Source organism: Hyla sarda, chromosome 1, assembly GCF_029499605.1.
Source record: "Hyla sarda isolate aHylSar1 chromosome 1, aHylSar1.hap1, whole genome shotgun sequence".
Classification (NCBI taxonomy): domain Eukaryota; kingdom Metazoa; phylum Chordata; class Amphibia; order Anura; family Hylidae; genus Hyla; species Hyla sarda.
The window spans coordinates 225911063-225925034 of record NC_079189.1 but is presented as its reverse complement, the minus strand read 5'-3'; the positions used below and the strand labels follow the sequence as shown (position 1 = coordinate 225925034).

Sequence of the window (13972 nt, the reverse complement as noted above, 5' to 3'; positions counted from 1 at the left end):
AGATGAGACTTACAGATTAGATGTGGCTGGTTGTCTGTGGTTACCTGTGCCTCTGGGACTCTGGGTATCAGGTGATCATATCAAATGACCTTAGGAAGGTCCTATACAGTTTAAACATCCTAATAACCTTTACACATAGTTTATATTCACTGTACAATACCGATAATAAACATACATAATTAATGTACAATAGAAACCATAATAATGACCTAGGGGGAAACCCTGCAGGAGAGCCCTGTGGACTTGAGAGACTCTACCTGAGGGGACTTTAGGAACTGTACAGAACCACGTTCTGTACTGGGACACGACAAACAGAGCGTTTTTCCCACAGAAACAACCTCCTCTCGGGTTGTGTGCGGTTTTACAACTTGGCTCTATTCACTTCAGTTGAACTGATCTGCAATACCACACACAACCTGGGGACAGGTGTGGTGCTGTTTTTTGAAGAATTAGGCCCTATGTTTAAGACTTAGTACATAGTTGTGACGCCTTCGCATTCAAAAAGTTTTTGAGGAATTCCTTCAGTGATATAGAATGACATATATTCATGATACATTTTAAACCCTCTTCCTAGAATGTTGAAGGTTGTCATGAGTTTTTACTTTCCTTTCTCTCATACTTGATATTTGCTTTTTAAGTACATTTCCTTTAATTTATTGGCCACAAAAATGTTTTGATAAAGTTGGATCCTTTTTTTTTCTTTTATGATATAACAGCGAGAATTAATTCTTGTCTCTAACTGCTGGCATTGGCCTGTTTCACGTAGGTAGAGACAACTTGTATGACATTTGGTGTGGTACAGGTGAAGGTACCTGGAATCTTGTAATCCTATTGTGCGTCGGTAATCGTTTTCTTGTTCATGGTCCTTCTGTATGCACAGGTTTTATAATATTTCTAGTTGCAGGGAAATATTCCTGTTATTGGAATGGACAGTGAGCTTCTGACAATGGAGCCTTTTAGATTAGGGGGCTTCCTAAAACACAGGAGGACCAATCGGAAAATACTTTGATTTTGGGATTAAACTGATTGAACAAGCAGAGTAGGCTAATAGAAAAGCATACAGTTCTTAAGAGATGAAGGACTCTGTGAAGATAGAGATTCAGAGACATTAGACTAAAGGAGAGCTGCGTTCTGCTGCTGAATTGTAGTACAGGAAGTGAGCTGCTTTACTAAGGCTGCGTTCACATCTCGATTTCTCCATCCGACTTGAGTAAACGATTTTATAACTTAAAATCATATCAAATCGTATGTAAAGTCGGATCCATTGACCTCCCTGAAAAAATCGGATCCATTACACACATCCGATTTGATCCGCATTCGATTTCACATGATTTTTGTTCGGGTCTGAAATCGTGGCCAAACCCGATTTCAGACCCGAACAAAAATTGAGTGAAATCGGATGCGGATCAAATTGGATGTGTGTAATGGATCCGATTTTTTCATGGAGGTCAATGGATCTGACTTTATATACGATTTCATACGATTTTAAGTTATAAAATCGTGTACTCAAGTCGGATGGAGAAATCGGGATGTGAATGCAGCCTAAGGTAACAGTCCCAGTGGGAGTTGTAATACTTTTCTAATGTTGATTGAACATTGAACATCCTTCAATTATAGCAAACTTTATATATATTCCTCAGGATAGACAGGAAGTAAGTCATCACCTGCAGTTACCCGATGAGCCTAATTTCTGGGAGGAAATGTTGTCCTTGTATTAAAAGGCTTGTCGGGGGAAAAAAATACATATGGCGGGGGCCCTATAAAAATTATAAAGTAATACTCCGCTCCACCCGATCCCTGCAGCTGCTATACAAATGGTTCCCAGCCCGTGCTCATCACTGCTGCTTCCTTCTTCCTTTGAAGCATTGTCCCAAAGAGAAGTGCCAGTCTCCAGCCACAGAGGTGTACCTCAAATGAGTACCCCAATGTGCCTAATGTGTAACCTCTGCACTGCAGTTGCTGATGATTTGTTGCAACTGCAGATGAAGTACAGGGCTACTAGATCTGCTTTTAGAGCAAGTATCCTAACCCCTTATGTTCCATGTGTGGTACATGCAGATGTAATGTAAGACACATGGAGGTACTTAAAATTGTAGCTTTTAAATTCCCCCTGTAGATGCTGCTTGATGCTAATTCCTTTTAAGGCCGGGCAAGACTGTCACTGAGCTAGGTCGAGTTATCAGACAGCAGCATGGGCACAATATGTCACTGCTCAGTCTGTAATGCTGTACAGGCATTCATCCCAGCTGATCAGGGTGAGTTCAGAAGCTGCACAGCCATACAGAGTAAAGGGGTATTCCGGGCAAAAATCTCCACGCAGCACACGCATTTTAAATTTAAAAAATTCCACCGGAGTACCCCTTTAATCCTTCCAGTACTTATGAGCTGCTTTATGCTCCAGAGGAAGTTGAGTTCTTTGTTGTTGTTTTTTTCTGTCTGACAACAGTGCTCTCTGCTGACACCTCTGTCCATGTCAGGAACTGTCTGGAACAGTATTGATAGTCCACCAGTATTCCACTGTGTACGGTGTAAGTTACACTGCAGGTCCCTTTGAGCTGAATAAGAGTAAATGAGATGAGTTTTGGTCATGTTTTATTGGCATGCTAGACACGATAAGAGTGATTTTGTCTCTTCTCTCTTCTCAAATGTAACAAATGACTCAGCTGAAAAGCATCTGTTTAAACTAAACTGCAAATGAACCTTAAATACACTTTGGTATGTGTAATGCTTTAAAAGCCATGAGAGTCGTAAATTGTCAAGCTATAGCCGTAGATGACGGTTGACTTTGATATCATTCATCTTCTTTTCCGTGTATAATTGGAACAAGACGTTTTCTCTACTGTCCCTGTAAGTATTTCTATTCAGATTTCCAGTGTTATAGATTGTCTACAATTTCATCTCATTACTAATAATTCATTCAATATTTTGTTTTTACTAATTGAAACCAGATTCTATTTATAATCTGTATTTTATGATTGTAGATTTTTTTTATTCTATTTTTTGTACATGATGATGGAGGAAGCCATGTTCCCAAGCTGTTTTTAACAGCATTTAGAGATATGCTTTACAGCATCATATGAATAGGGGATGTTCTTTGACTTCTATGGGAAAGTGTTCTATTTATGCTTTGTGAACTGTGCAGAGAGATCTAGAGAAAAGCTTTGACTATTGTCACCTATTGTCAATGGTGGATCCTGTGTTATCTTTATAAAAGTGTTAAGCTGGCCACACACATTAGGCCAGGTTCACATCAGCCTTGAGCGCCATTTATGGGAGCACCCTTCCCTGAGTCTGTTTACATTTTTGGGAGTTGAGCGGATAAATAAATACTGTAGGTCTGTTTTTTCTTCTCTGCTCAATTTCTGCAAAACAACAGACACCAGACGAAAACCTGCAAAGTCAATGGGACCTGTCCGTTGTGCAATGGTCTGTTGTTTGTCACTGGAACAGGCTCTGCAACGGAGCTCTCGAATTGAGCTCCGACTTAAATGTGATCAAGGCCTTAGAATAATGTCAGCCACAGTTTATAATTTTAGCGGGAGGGACCAACCATCTCATGTATATGTTGGCCTCCCTCCCCCAACAGCAGATGTGAAGGTTCAAAAATGTTGGATTTCAGCAACCCCAATCCTTTTGTTCTTAAGAGAAATAAGCTGCCACTAGAGCCTACTATTATGTTAGTGACCTAGATAATTATTAGAAAAATGTACAATTGTAAAGCATTTAAAGGAGTACTCTGGCATGCTAAGGCCCCTGTCACACTATAAATTCATCCGTTTTAAAGACCCGTTATAATGTTCCATTATGAAAACCCTTAAAATCGGGCATTAAACGGCCGTTACAAAATCCCATACGGCCATTACAAAATCCCATTATGGTCTATGGGATTTTTACATTATCACATCATCACTACACGCACTATTTCTTCCGTTCTTTCTCCCGTCACAATAAAACGTCTGTTATTAAAAATGGGCTATGATGGGTAAAAATCCCATAGACTATAATAGGAATTTGTAATGGCCGTTTTTTATAACTGATCTTTAAAATGGACATTTCTATAGTGTAAAAGCAGCCTATAATGTATCCCTTTCCTAAGGATAGGGGATAAGTGTCAGATCGCGGGGGGGTCCGACCGCTGGGACTCCCCCGTAATTTCCTGCCTAGTGCCCCATCTCTCCTCCTGAATGGGGCATGTCAACCACCGCACAAAGCTGTGGCCGACACGCCCCCTCAATGCATTTCTATGGGAGAGCCGGAGCATTGTACCCGGGTATCCTTCCAGTACTTATCAGCTGCTACATGCTCCAGAGAAAGTCTGACCACAGTGCTCTTTACTGCCACCTCTGTCTGTGTCTGGAACTGTCCAGAGCAGGAGAAGCTTGCTATGGGGATTATCTCATGCTTTGGACAGTTCCTGACACAGACAGAGGTGGCAGCAGAGAGCACTGTGGTCAGACTGGAAAGAAATACACAACATCCTCCGTAGTATACAGCAGCTGATAAGTACTGGAAGGATTAATATTTTTAAATAGAAGTCATTTACAAATCCGTTTAACTTTCTGCCACCAGTTGATTAGTAAACCTTTATTTTTTTCCCACTGGAGTATCCTTTTAAGTCTCCTAATGGTTTGACTATAAGAAAACTTTTTTTATACTAATATCATAGTAAGAAATTTATATGGAGATCAAAGATTTTTTTTTTTTTTTACAGATATACAGTATACTGTTTAATGAAACCCATTGCTGGATTACAGAATACAGGATAACACGAATGGTAATCTGTGTTCTGCTGGTGGACTTTAGGAATTTTTGTACCAAAGTCAATGGCTATTGCACGATACTATGACTTTGTTTTCCAATGGCAATTTGATTAAACATAACTACTGTAGTAATATGTATACGTAAAACGACTGCATGCTGCAGTGCAATGGAAATACATGCCTCAGGCGGCAAATGTGTTCTTCATTACGGAGATAACTGCTTGTGGCTAGAATAATATGGAACGTAAATGCCTTGATATCTGTAAATGCTACTAGCCACAGGAAACCAAACTTCCAGGAAGTAGTCAGTTTATTTTTCCCTTTCACCTCTTTATATTGACTTGGGAATAAGGTCCCCGGGGTGTTGTGGGAACATTCTCAGAATTAAAAGTTCTCTCAATCCACAATCTGGGAACTGCAGAAACGGCCTGTGGGTGTACATATGTTTGTATATTTATTTCTCAGATTGTGGAAAAATAGGCCTGAGAAACTCTCAGCCCCTTGCTAGGCAGGACAGTCTGTGAGAATGACACCTCTTCAATGATTGTGACATTGACCCACTTGCAGTAATGCGTGACAGAGCACATCTGTATAACTTAGATAGAACAGATGCTGACACTTTAAACTATTATTTATGTATGGACTATTTTTTATGCTGTGCACTTTGATGGCCACTGGTATTTCAACAAAGTTAGGATAAATAAACAGTTTGAAGAGATATTGTCATGCCTCTTATGTGCTGTGGCATTTAAATATACCGTATATACTCGAGTATAAGCCGACCCAATTATAAGCCGATATAATATAAATATAAATAAATATAATTTCACCCCAAAAACCCAGGAAAAGTTATTGACTCGACTACAAACCTAGGGTGGGAAATACATCATCCCCCCATGTCATCATCCCCCCATGTCATCATCCCCCCCTGTCATCATCCAGACCGCCGTCATTAACACCTCTGTCATCACCCTGTCATTATCACCCCCGTCATCATCACCCTGTCATTATCACCCCCGTCATCATCACCCTGTCATTTTCACCACCTAAGACCACTGCACCCTTTGTCATCATCCAGACCCCCCTTTAGTTTTCTACTCACCTCTCCTCGTGGGAAGGAAGGGTGAGCTGGTTCGGGCCATCTATGCTGCAGGGACCGTCCGGTGGGGAGGGTTAGTCGTTCCGGGCTGTCCATTTTCACCGGGAGGCCCTCTTCTCCGCTCCGTGCCGTCCCCGGCCTAGTGACGTTGCCTTGACGACGCACAGAGACGTTCATGCACAGGGACGTCTGCTGCGCACGGACGTCCCTGTGCGTCATTGTCAAGGCAACGTCACAAGGCCGGGGCCGGCCCGGAGCGGAGAAGAGGGCCTCCCGGTGAAAATGGACAGCCCGGAATGACTAACCCTCCCACCGGATGGTCCCTGCAGCATAGATGGCCCAGACCAGCTCACCCTTCCTTCCCACCGAGGGGAGGAGAGTAGAAAACTATAGGGGGGTCTGGATGATGACGAAGGCCGCAGTGGTCTTCAACCTGCGGACCTCCAGATGTTTCAAAACTACAACTCCCAGCATGCCCGGACAGCCGATAGCTGTCCGGGCATGCTGGGAGTTGTAGTTTTGCAACATCTGAAGGTCTGCAGGTTGAAGACCACTGAGAAGGGATTTACAGGCGGAGAGTTCACTCGAGTATAAGCCGAGGGGGCGTTTTCAGCACAAAAAATCGTGCTGAAAAACTCGGCTTATACTCGAGTATATATGGTAGTTAGATATTGACTTTGCTGTCTATCGCTGATATCAGCCGTGAAGTATAATATAGTATTGTACTATATAATAGCATAGTAAAATACAGCTAAATATTTGAGTCTATACACTGTGTAAAATGTACCTTTAATAGAGGATGTAAGCAAAGGTTTATTCAAATTACTTGTTAATTTTAGGCTTCTTCAGACATTTCAAAATAATTCTCTCCAGCACTGCTAGGTAAACTTGTCAAATGAATTTTATGTTCCTAAGCCTGTTGGTGACCACCAATATTCCTTTCTACAGCAGGCAATGCATCATGCAGGAATGTCCCATACAAAACAACTCGTCCCACAAGATTCAAGCCTCAAAGGGGTATTTCAAATTTTTTGTACTTGTAAGCTATGTGCCCCTGAAACCAAGTTATGTATTTTGTACTGTTACCTGCTAGGGGTGGATTGTGCCTCTTTTTGTATTTTCATGCCCTTGAGGTTCTGCATTCTTTCTGCACTAGGAATTAGTGCATCGCAAGTCAGGTGATCGTGGGGGGCTTGGCTGCTTCTCACTTTCTCTGACAAGCCAGCCCCATATATGGCCCATCTTATGTCCTGCGGTGCCAGGGTTGAATGCGTCCCCTGCTGTCATGTGATCTCAGCTTAGTCTGCAGATAGCACAATTGGCATGCTGGCTTGTCAGGGAAGACGAGAAGCAGCCAATCCCCCAGTGATCAGCTGACTTGCGATGCATTATCTTGAGCGGCACAGGAAGCCCGGGAAAGGCTTGGGACAACAGTAATTCTTAGTGCAGAAGAATGCAGAGCCTCAGGGAGCATGAAAATACAAAAAAGGGCACAATCCACCCCTGACATGTACATTTACAACATACTTAAAGTGTACCTGTCGTCAACAAAAACTTTTTATATAATGTAGATAATACTATTATTTGTATATTTGTAATATACATTGGTTAAGAAATGTGTATATTTTTGTCCCTACAGCTATTGTTTGTGTGTCTCTATGAGGAGTCCAAATACAGGAAGCGAGGGTGGACAAGCAGGGCTCTGTGCACTGAGGACAAGCAGGGCTCTGTACACTGAGGACAAGCAGGGTTCTGTGCACTGAGGACAAGCAAGGCTCTGTGCACTGAGGACAAGCAGGGCTCTGTGCACTGAGGACAAGCAGGGCTCTGTACACTGGGGACAAGCAGGGTTCTGTGCACTGGGGACAAGCAGGGCTCTGTGCACTGAGGACAAGCAGGGCTCTGTACACTGAGGACAAGCAGGGCTCTGTACACTGAGGACAAGCAGGGCTCTGTGTACTGAGGACAAGCAGGGTTCTGTGCACTGAGGACAAGCAGGGCTCTGTGCACTGAGGACAAGCAGGGCTCTGTGCACTGAGGACAAGCAAGGCTCTGTGCACTGAGGACAAGCAGGGCTCTGTGCACTGAGGACAAGCAGGGCTCTGTACACTGGGGACAAGCAGGGTTCTGTGCACTGAGGACAAGCAGGGCTCTGTGCACTGAGGACAAGCAGGGCTCTGTACACTGAGGACAAGCAGGGCTCTGTGTACTGAGGACAAGCAGGGCTCTGTGCACTGAGGACAAGCAGGGCTCTGTGCACTGAGGACAAGCAGGGCTCTGTGCACTGAGGAAAAGTAGGGCTCTGTGCACTGAGGACAAGCAGGGCTCTGCACACAGAGGCTCTGACACGTCCCTGGCTCACGCAGCAGGATGATTGACAAGCCAGGAGCCTGCACAGAGCCCTGCTTGTCCTGCCCTCCCTGTATTTGGTCTCCTCACAGAGACACACAGGCAATAGCTGCTGGGATAGCCTTTTTTCACCCAAAAATATACACATTTTTAATCAATGTATATTACAAATATCTCCATGACTAAGACTTGTTATGTCGAAACGCGTCGGAGGTGTTTCCTTCTGTGCATATGTACTTTTAATCCATTTTTGCGCTTTTGGATTTTACTATGGATCAATAAAATTATATTTTTTACTCACATGGGAGCCGGACTTTTTCACCTTACCTTTTTCTGATATTACAAATATACATATAATGGTGTTATTTACATTGTATGAAAATATTTTTTTGGTGACCGGTACACTTTAACTTGGCATCAGGGGCTCATAATATAATATGACTAAAACCAAAAAATGTATGGCTCTTGGAATGCAGAGATGAAAAGACAAAAACAACTAGATCTGGTCGCTAAGGGGTTAAAATGTTTTTTAAGACCTGTGTCAACTGGAGAAAGTTCAGACTAATGAAAAATCTCCATGTGCACGCACAGAGAAGAAATGTAACAATTAATAAGCCATTATCTAGGGCATTGCACATTTCATTACTTTGTCTATTCTGAAGCCAGGATCTGATACCAGGATATAAAAGTGCAGCCAAAAAGCAAAGCACAGTAATAAATGTGTTTAAATAAGAGAATAAAATTGAATAATCAATGTTTCAATATCCTTTTAAATGTGCAACACTGATGTGTAATATTCCACATCCCATTAGTGATGACTTAAAGGGGTACTCCGGTGGAGACATTTTTTTTTAAAATCAACTGGTGCCAGAAAGCTAAACAAATTTGTAAATGACTTCGTTTAAAAAATCTTAATCCTTCCAGTACTTATCAGCTGCTGTATACTACGTATACTACAGAGGTTTTAACCCCTTAAGGGCCCAGCCAATTTTCACCGTAGGACCCGGCCATTTTTTGCACATCTGACCACTGTCACTTTAAGCATTAAAGGGTACCTCTCATCAAAAAAACTTTTGATAACTTTACAATTGCATGTTATTAAAAAATATGCTTTTTTCTATTTAATTTTCCACTTTGAAGAAATTACCACTAGGGGTCTCCCTACCAGTCCTGGCAGCAAGCATTTCAGACTCATGCTGGAGTCCTAAACACTACGAGCTGCCAGTCTGCTTTGTTCACAAAGGAGAACACTCAGAGCTGCCAGCCTGCTTTGTTCACAGCCAGTGTTTAGGACTCCAGCATGAGTCAGAAATGCTTGCTGACGGGACTGATCGGGAAAAATACAATAGAAAGAAGCATACTTTTCATTAACATGCTTTTGGAAAGTTATTCAACATTCATTAATCTAAAATATATCAAAAGTTTATTTGATGAGTGGTACCCTTTAATTACTCTGGGATGCTTTTACTTTTCATTCTGATTCCGAGATAGTTTTTTTGTGACATATTCTAATTTATGTTAGTGGTAAAATTTTGTCGATACTTGCATCATTTCTTGGTGAAAAATTCCAAAATTTGATGAAAAAATTTAAAATGTTGCATATTTTTTACTTTGAAGCTCTCTGCTTATAAGGAAAATGGATATTCCAAATAAATTATATACTGATTCACATATACAATATGTCTACTTTATATTTGCATCATAAAGTTGACATTTTTTTTACTTTTGGAAGACATCAGAGGGCTTCAAAGTATAGTAGCAATTTTCAAATTTTTCACAAAATTTTCAAAATCGAAATTTTTCAGGGACCAGTTCTGTTTTGAAGTGGATTTGAATGTCCTTCTTATTATAAATACCCCATAAATGACACCATTATAAAAACTGCACCCCTCAAAGTATTCAAAATGACATTCAGTAAGTGTGTTAACCCTTTAGGTGTTTCACAGTAATAGCAGCTAATTGAAGGAGAAAATTCAAAATCTTCATTTTTTACACTGGCATGTTCTTGTAAACCCAGTTTTTGAATTTTTACAAGGGGTAAAAGGAGAGAAATCTTCCTAAAATGTGTAACCCAATTTCTCTCGAGTAAGGAAATAGCTCATATATGGGTGTCAAGTGCTCTGTGGGTGCACTAGAGGGCTCAGAAGGGAAGGAGCGACAGTGGGATTTTGGAGAATGAGTTTTTCTGAAATGGTTTAGGGGGGGGGGCATGTCACATTTAAGCATTTAAGAAGCCCCTATGGTGCCAGAAAAGCAAAAAAAAAAAAAAAAAAAAAAAAAAGCATGCTATTTTGGAAACTACACCCCTCAAGGAACGTCACAAGGGGTACAGTGAGCATTAACACCCACTGGTGTTTGAAGACTTTTAGTTAAAGTTGGATGTGTAAATGATTTTTTTTTTCACTAAAATGCTGGTTTTCCCCCAGATTTTTAATTTTTACAAGTGGTAATAGGAGAAAATGCCCCCCCCCTCCAAATTTGTAACCCCATCTCTTCTGAGTATGGAAATACCCCATGTGTGGACGTCAAGTGCTCTGCTGGCGCACTACAATGCTCAGAAGAGAAGGAGTCACATTTGGCTTTTGGAAAGCAAATTTTGCTGAAATGGTTTTTGGGGGGCATGTCACATTTAGGAAGCCCCTATGCTGCCAGAACAGCAAAATAAAAACACAACATTTTTTTCACTAAAATGCTGTTTTTTCCCCAAATTTTACAAGGGGTAATAGGAGAAAATGACCCCCAAAATTTGTGACCCCATTTCTTCTGAGTATGGAAATATTCATGTGTGGATGTCAAGTGCTCTGCTGGCGAACTACAATGCTCAGAAGAGGAGGAGCACCATTGAGCTTTTGGAGAGCGAATTTGTTTGGAATGGAAGTCAGGGGACATGTGTGTTTACAAAGCCCCCCCTGGTGCCCCCCACATGTGGCCCCATTTTAGAAACTACACCCCTCACAGAATGTAATAAGGGGTGTAGTGAGTATTTACACCACACTGGCATTTGACAGATCTTTGGAACAGTTGGCTGTGCAAATGAAAAATAAAATTTTTCATTTTCACGGTCCACTGTTCTCAAAATCTCTCAGACACCTGTGGGGCATAAATGCTCACTGTACCCCTTATTACATTACATGAGGGGTGTAGTTTCCAAAATGGGGTCACATGTGGGGAGAGGTCCATTGTTCTGGCCCTATGGGCGCTTTGTAAACACACGTAGCCTTCAATTCCGGACAAATTTTCTCTTCAAAAGCCCAATTGCGCTCCTTCTCTTCTGAGCATTGTAGTTAGCCAACAGAGCTCTTTACATCCACATATGGGGTATTTTTTCTTACACATGGGGTTACACATTTTTAGGGTCTTTTTTCCTATTTTCCCTTGTGAAAATGTAAAATTTGGGGAAAAACCTGCATTTTAGTGAAAAAAAAAATTTAATTTACACATCCAACTTTAATGAAAAAGTCTGTGTTAAGGGTCACTGTTCCCCTTGTTACGTTCCTTGAGAGGTGTAGTTTCCAAAATAGTGTTTTTATTTTTTTTTTTTTTTTTGCTGTTCTGGCACCATAGGGGCTTTCTAAATGTGACATGCCCCCCAAAAACCATTTCAGAAAAATTTACTCTCCAAAATCCCATTGTCGCTCCTTCCCGTCTGAGCCCTCTAGTGCACCCACAGAGCACTTTACATCCACATATGAGGTATTTCCTTACTCGAGAAAATTTGGGTTACAAATTTTTCTCTCCTTATACTCCTTGTAAAAATTCAAAAATTGGTTCTACAAGAACATGCGAGTATAACAAAATGAAGATTTTTAATTTTCTGCTTCACTTTGCTGCTATTCCTGTGAAACACCTAAAGGGTTAACACACTTACTGAATGTCATTTTGAATACTTTGAGGGGGGCAGTTTTTATAATTGGGTCATTTATGGGGTATTTCTAATATGAAAGCCCTTCAAATCCACTTCAAAACTGAATTGGTCCCTAAAAAATTCAGATTTTGAAAATTTTGTGAAAAATTGGAAAGTCGCTACTGAACTTTGAAGCACTCTGATGTCTTCCAAAAGTAAAAACATGTCAACTTAATGATGCAAACATAAAGTAGGCATATTGTATATGTGAATCAATATATAATTTAGTTGGTATGTCTATTTTCCTGACAAGCAGAGAGCTTCAAAGTAAAAAAAAATGCTACATTTTCAATTTTTTTCATCAAATTTTGGAATTTTTCACCAAGAAACGATGCAAGTATCAACGAAAATTTACCACTAACACGAAGTAGAATATGTCACGAAAAAACATTCTCAGAATCAGAATGAAAAGTAAAAGCATCCCAGAGTTATTAATACTTAAAGTGACAGTGGTCAGAGGTGAAAATGGGCTGGGTCCTTAAGGGGTTTACTACTCCTAACACCCCTCCTGCCATTAAAATGTATTTTTTTGAGCTTTAAAAAGCTCTGTATCATACCTTTCCCTTTGCTCACAAAGAAGGAAAATGGGCATTCCCCAGCTGGCGTGACACTGTGCCTCACCATTCCCCACACTCACTTCCTGAGTCTGGTCTCCTGCCAGGCCAGGAGAAGACCAAACTAACTGTTTGACTTGCGCAGGGAACACCTAGTGGCCATTTTTTTCAATTACATAAAAAACATATAAAAGGTTGAGAAATTTCACAGCAAGTAGTTTGGTGACGGTACCTTATGGACACTTAACATTTACCACTATTGAGGAGCATTTTCATCTATGCACAAAGATAAATTTGAATTTTATTATCATTATGGTCTTATGGAAAGGAACAAATCAGAATGATTACTATATTATATTGTTAAGTGTATGCAATATCTAAAAAAAAATGTAAAGTAGTTATAGAGGATTTTCTGATAACCCCTTCATTTTGCTGATCGATCAGTGTTATCTGAAAATCCTAGATAACTTTTTAATATTAGTAAATTGTTATATGATTCCACAGTCACCTACATAGGTATATAACTTACCTCCCAATCTTTTATATGGCAAACACATGTACAAGTTTTATGTTTTCATTCATTTTAATTGTTACTTTAATTTTCTACTGTAGTATTATTTCAAAGGCATGGTAGCAGAATAAACAGCTGTCTATACTACAAGCGTTTTTCACAATCAGGTAGTATTATATTGATTCATTTGTTTATGGATATTGGGAGAGATTCTCAAAAACTACTGTCATTTCTGTTCCAGCGATATTATTCACACCTTTTTTTTTTCTCCTCACATTTCCAAAGGTCTCTTTTGCTGCTTTGAAAATATGCAAATATGTGAAAATTCATTTTCGCGCCCCAAATTTTTTTTTGTTGCAGCCAAATCCACAATTTTCATCCCCGAAAATTCTGGTGGAAACATCTCACAAAATATTCCATGGTTACTAGTTTCCAGACAAGCAATAACTGTATAAATAGAACATTTCTGAGCTTAAATGTGAGTGCAGGTGCAGTGACCAAGAAAAAGAAAAAATTTAAATAAAATATATATTTTTTTATAACATTTTTCAATAATAATTATTTCTTTTTTAATAATTTCTTAAATAATACCTTTTCCCAAAAAAGCTAAGGAAAAAAAAAACAATAAAACTACAACCATTTCTGTGATTTCTATATCAAAAAGCTGGTGTGAAATTTTTTGATGTAAACTGGACTCTCACCCCTTTGAAAATATCATGTAAAGCAGATAATCTACGTGGACGTGCCCACCTTTACAAAACTGACGGGAACAATGTAAACCGAGGCCCAAAGCTC

At 40.2% G+C, this 13972-nt stretch overlaps 1 protein-coding gene across 3 annotated transcripts in view; it reads left to right on the top strand.

Moving 5' to 3' along the window:
- RBPMS (RNA binding protein, mRNA processing factor) overlaps window positions 1-13972 on the top strand; it is a 179717-nt gene that overhangs the window by 111785 nt on the left and 53960 nt on the right. For 2 of the 3 annotated variants that reach the window (XM_056568870.1, XM_056568871.1), the window contains exon 6: window positions 6808-6876. The exons of the other annotated variant lie outside the window; for it this stretch is intronic. In XM_056568870.1, the coding sequence (XP_056424845.1) occupies window positions 6808-6876 (69 nt within the window). The remainder of the gene's footprint in view (window positions 1-6807; window positions 6877-13972) is intronic. 3 annotated transcript variants of the gene reach the window in all.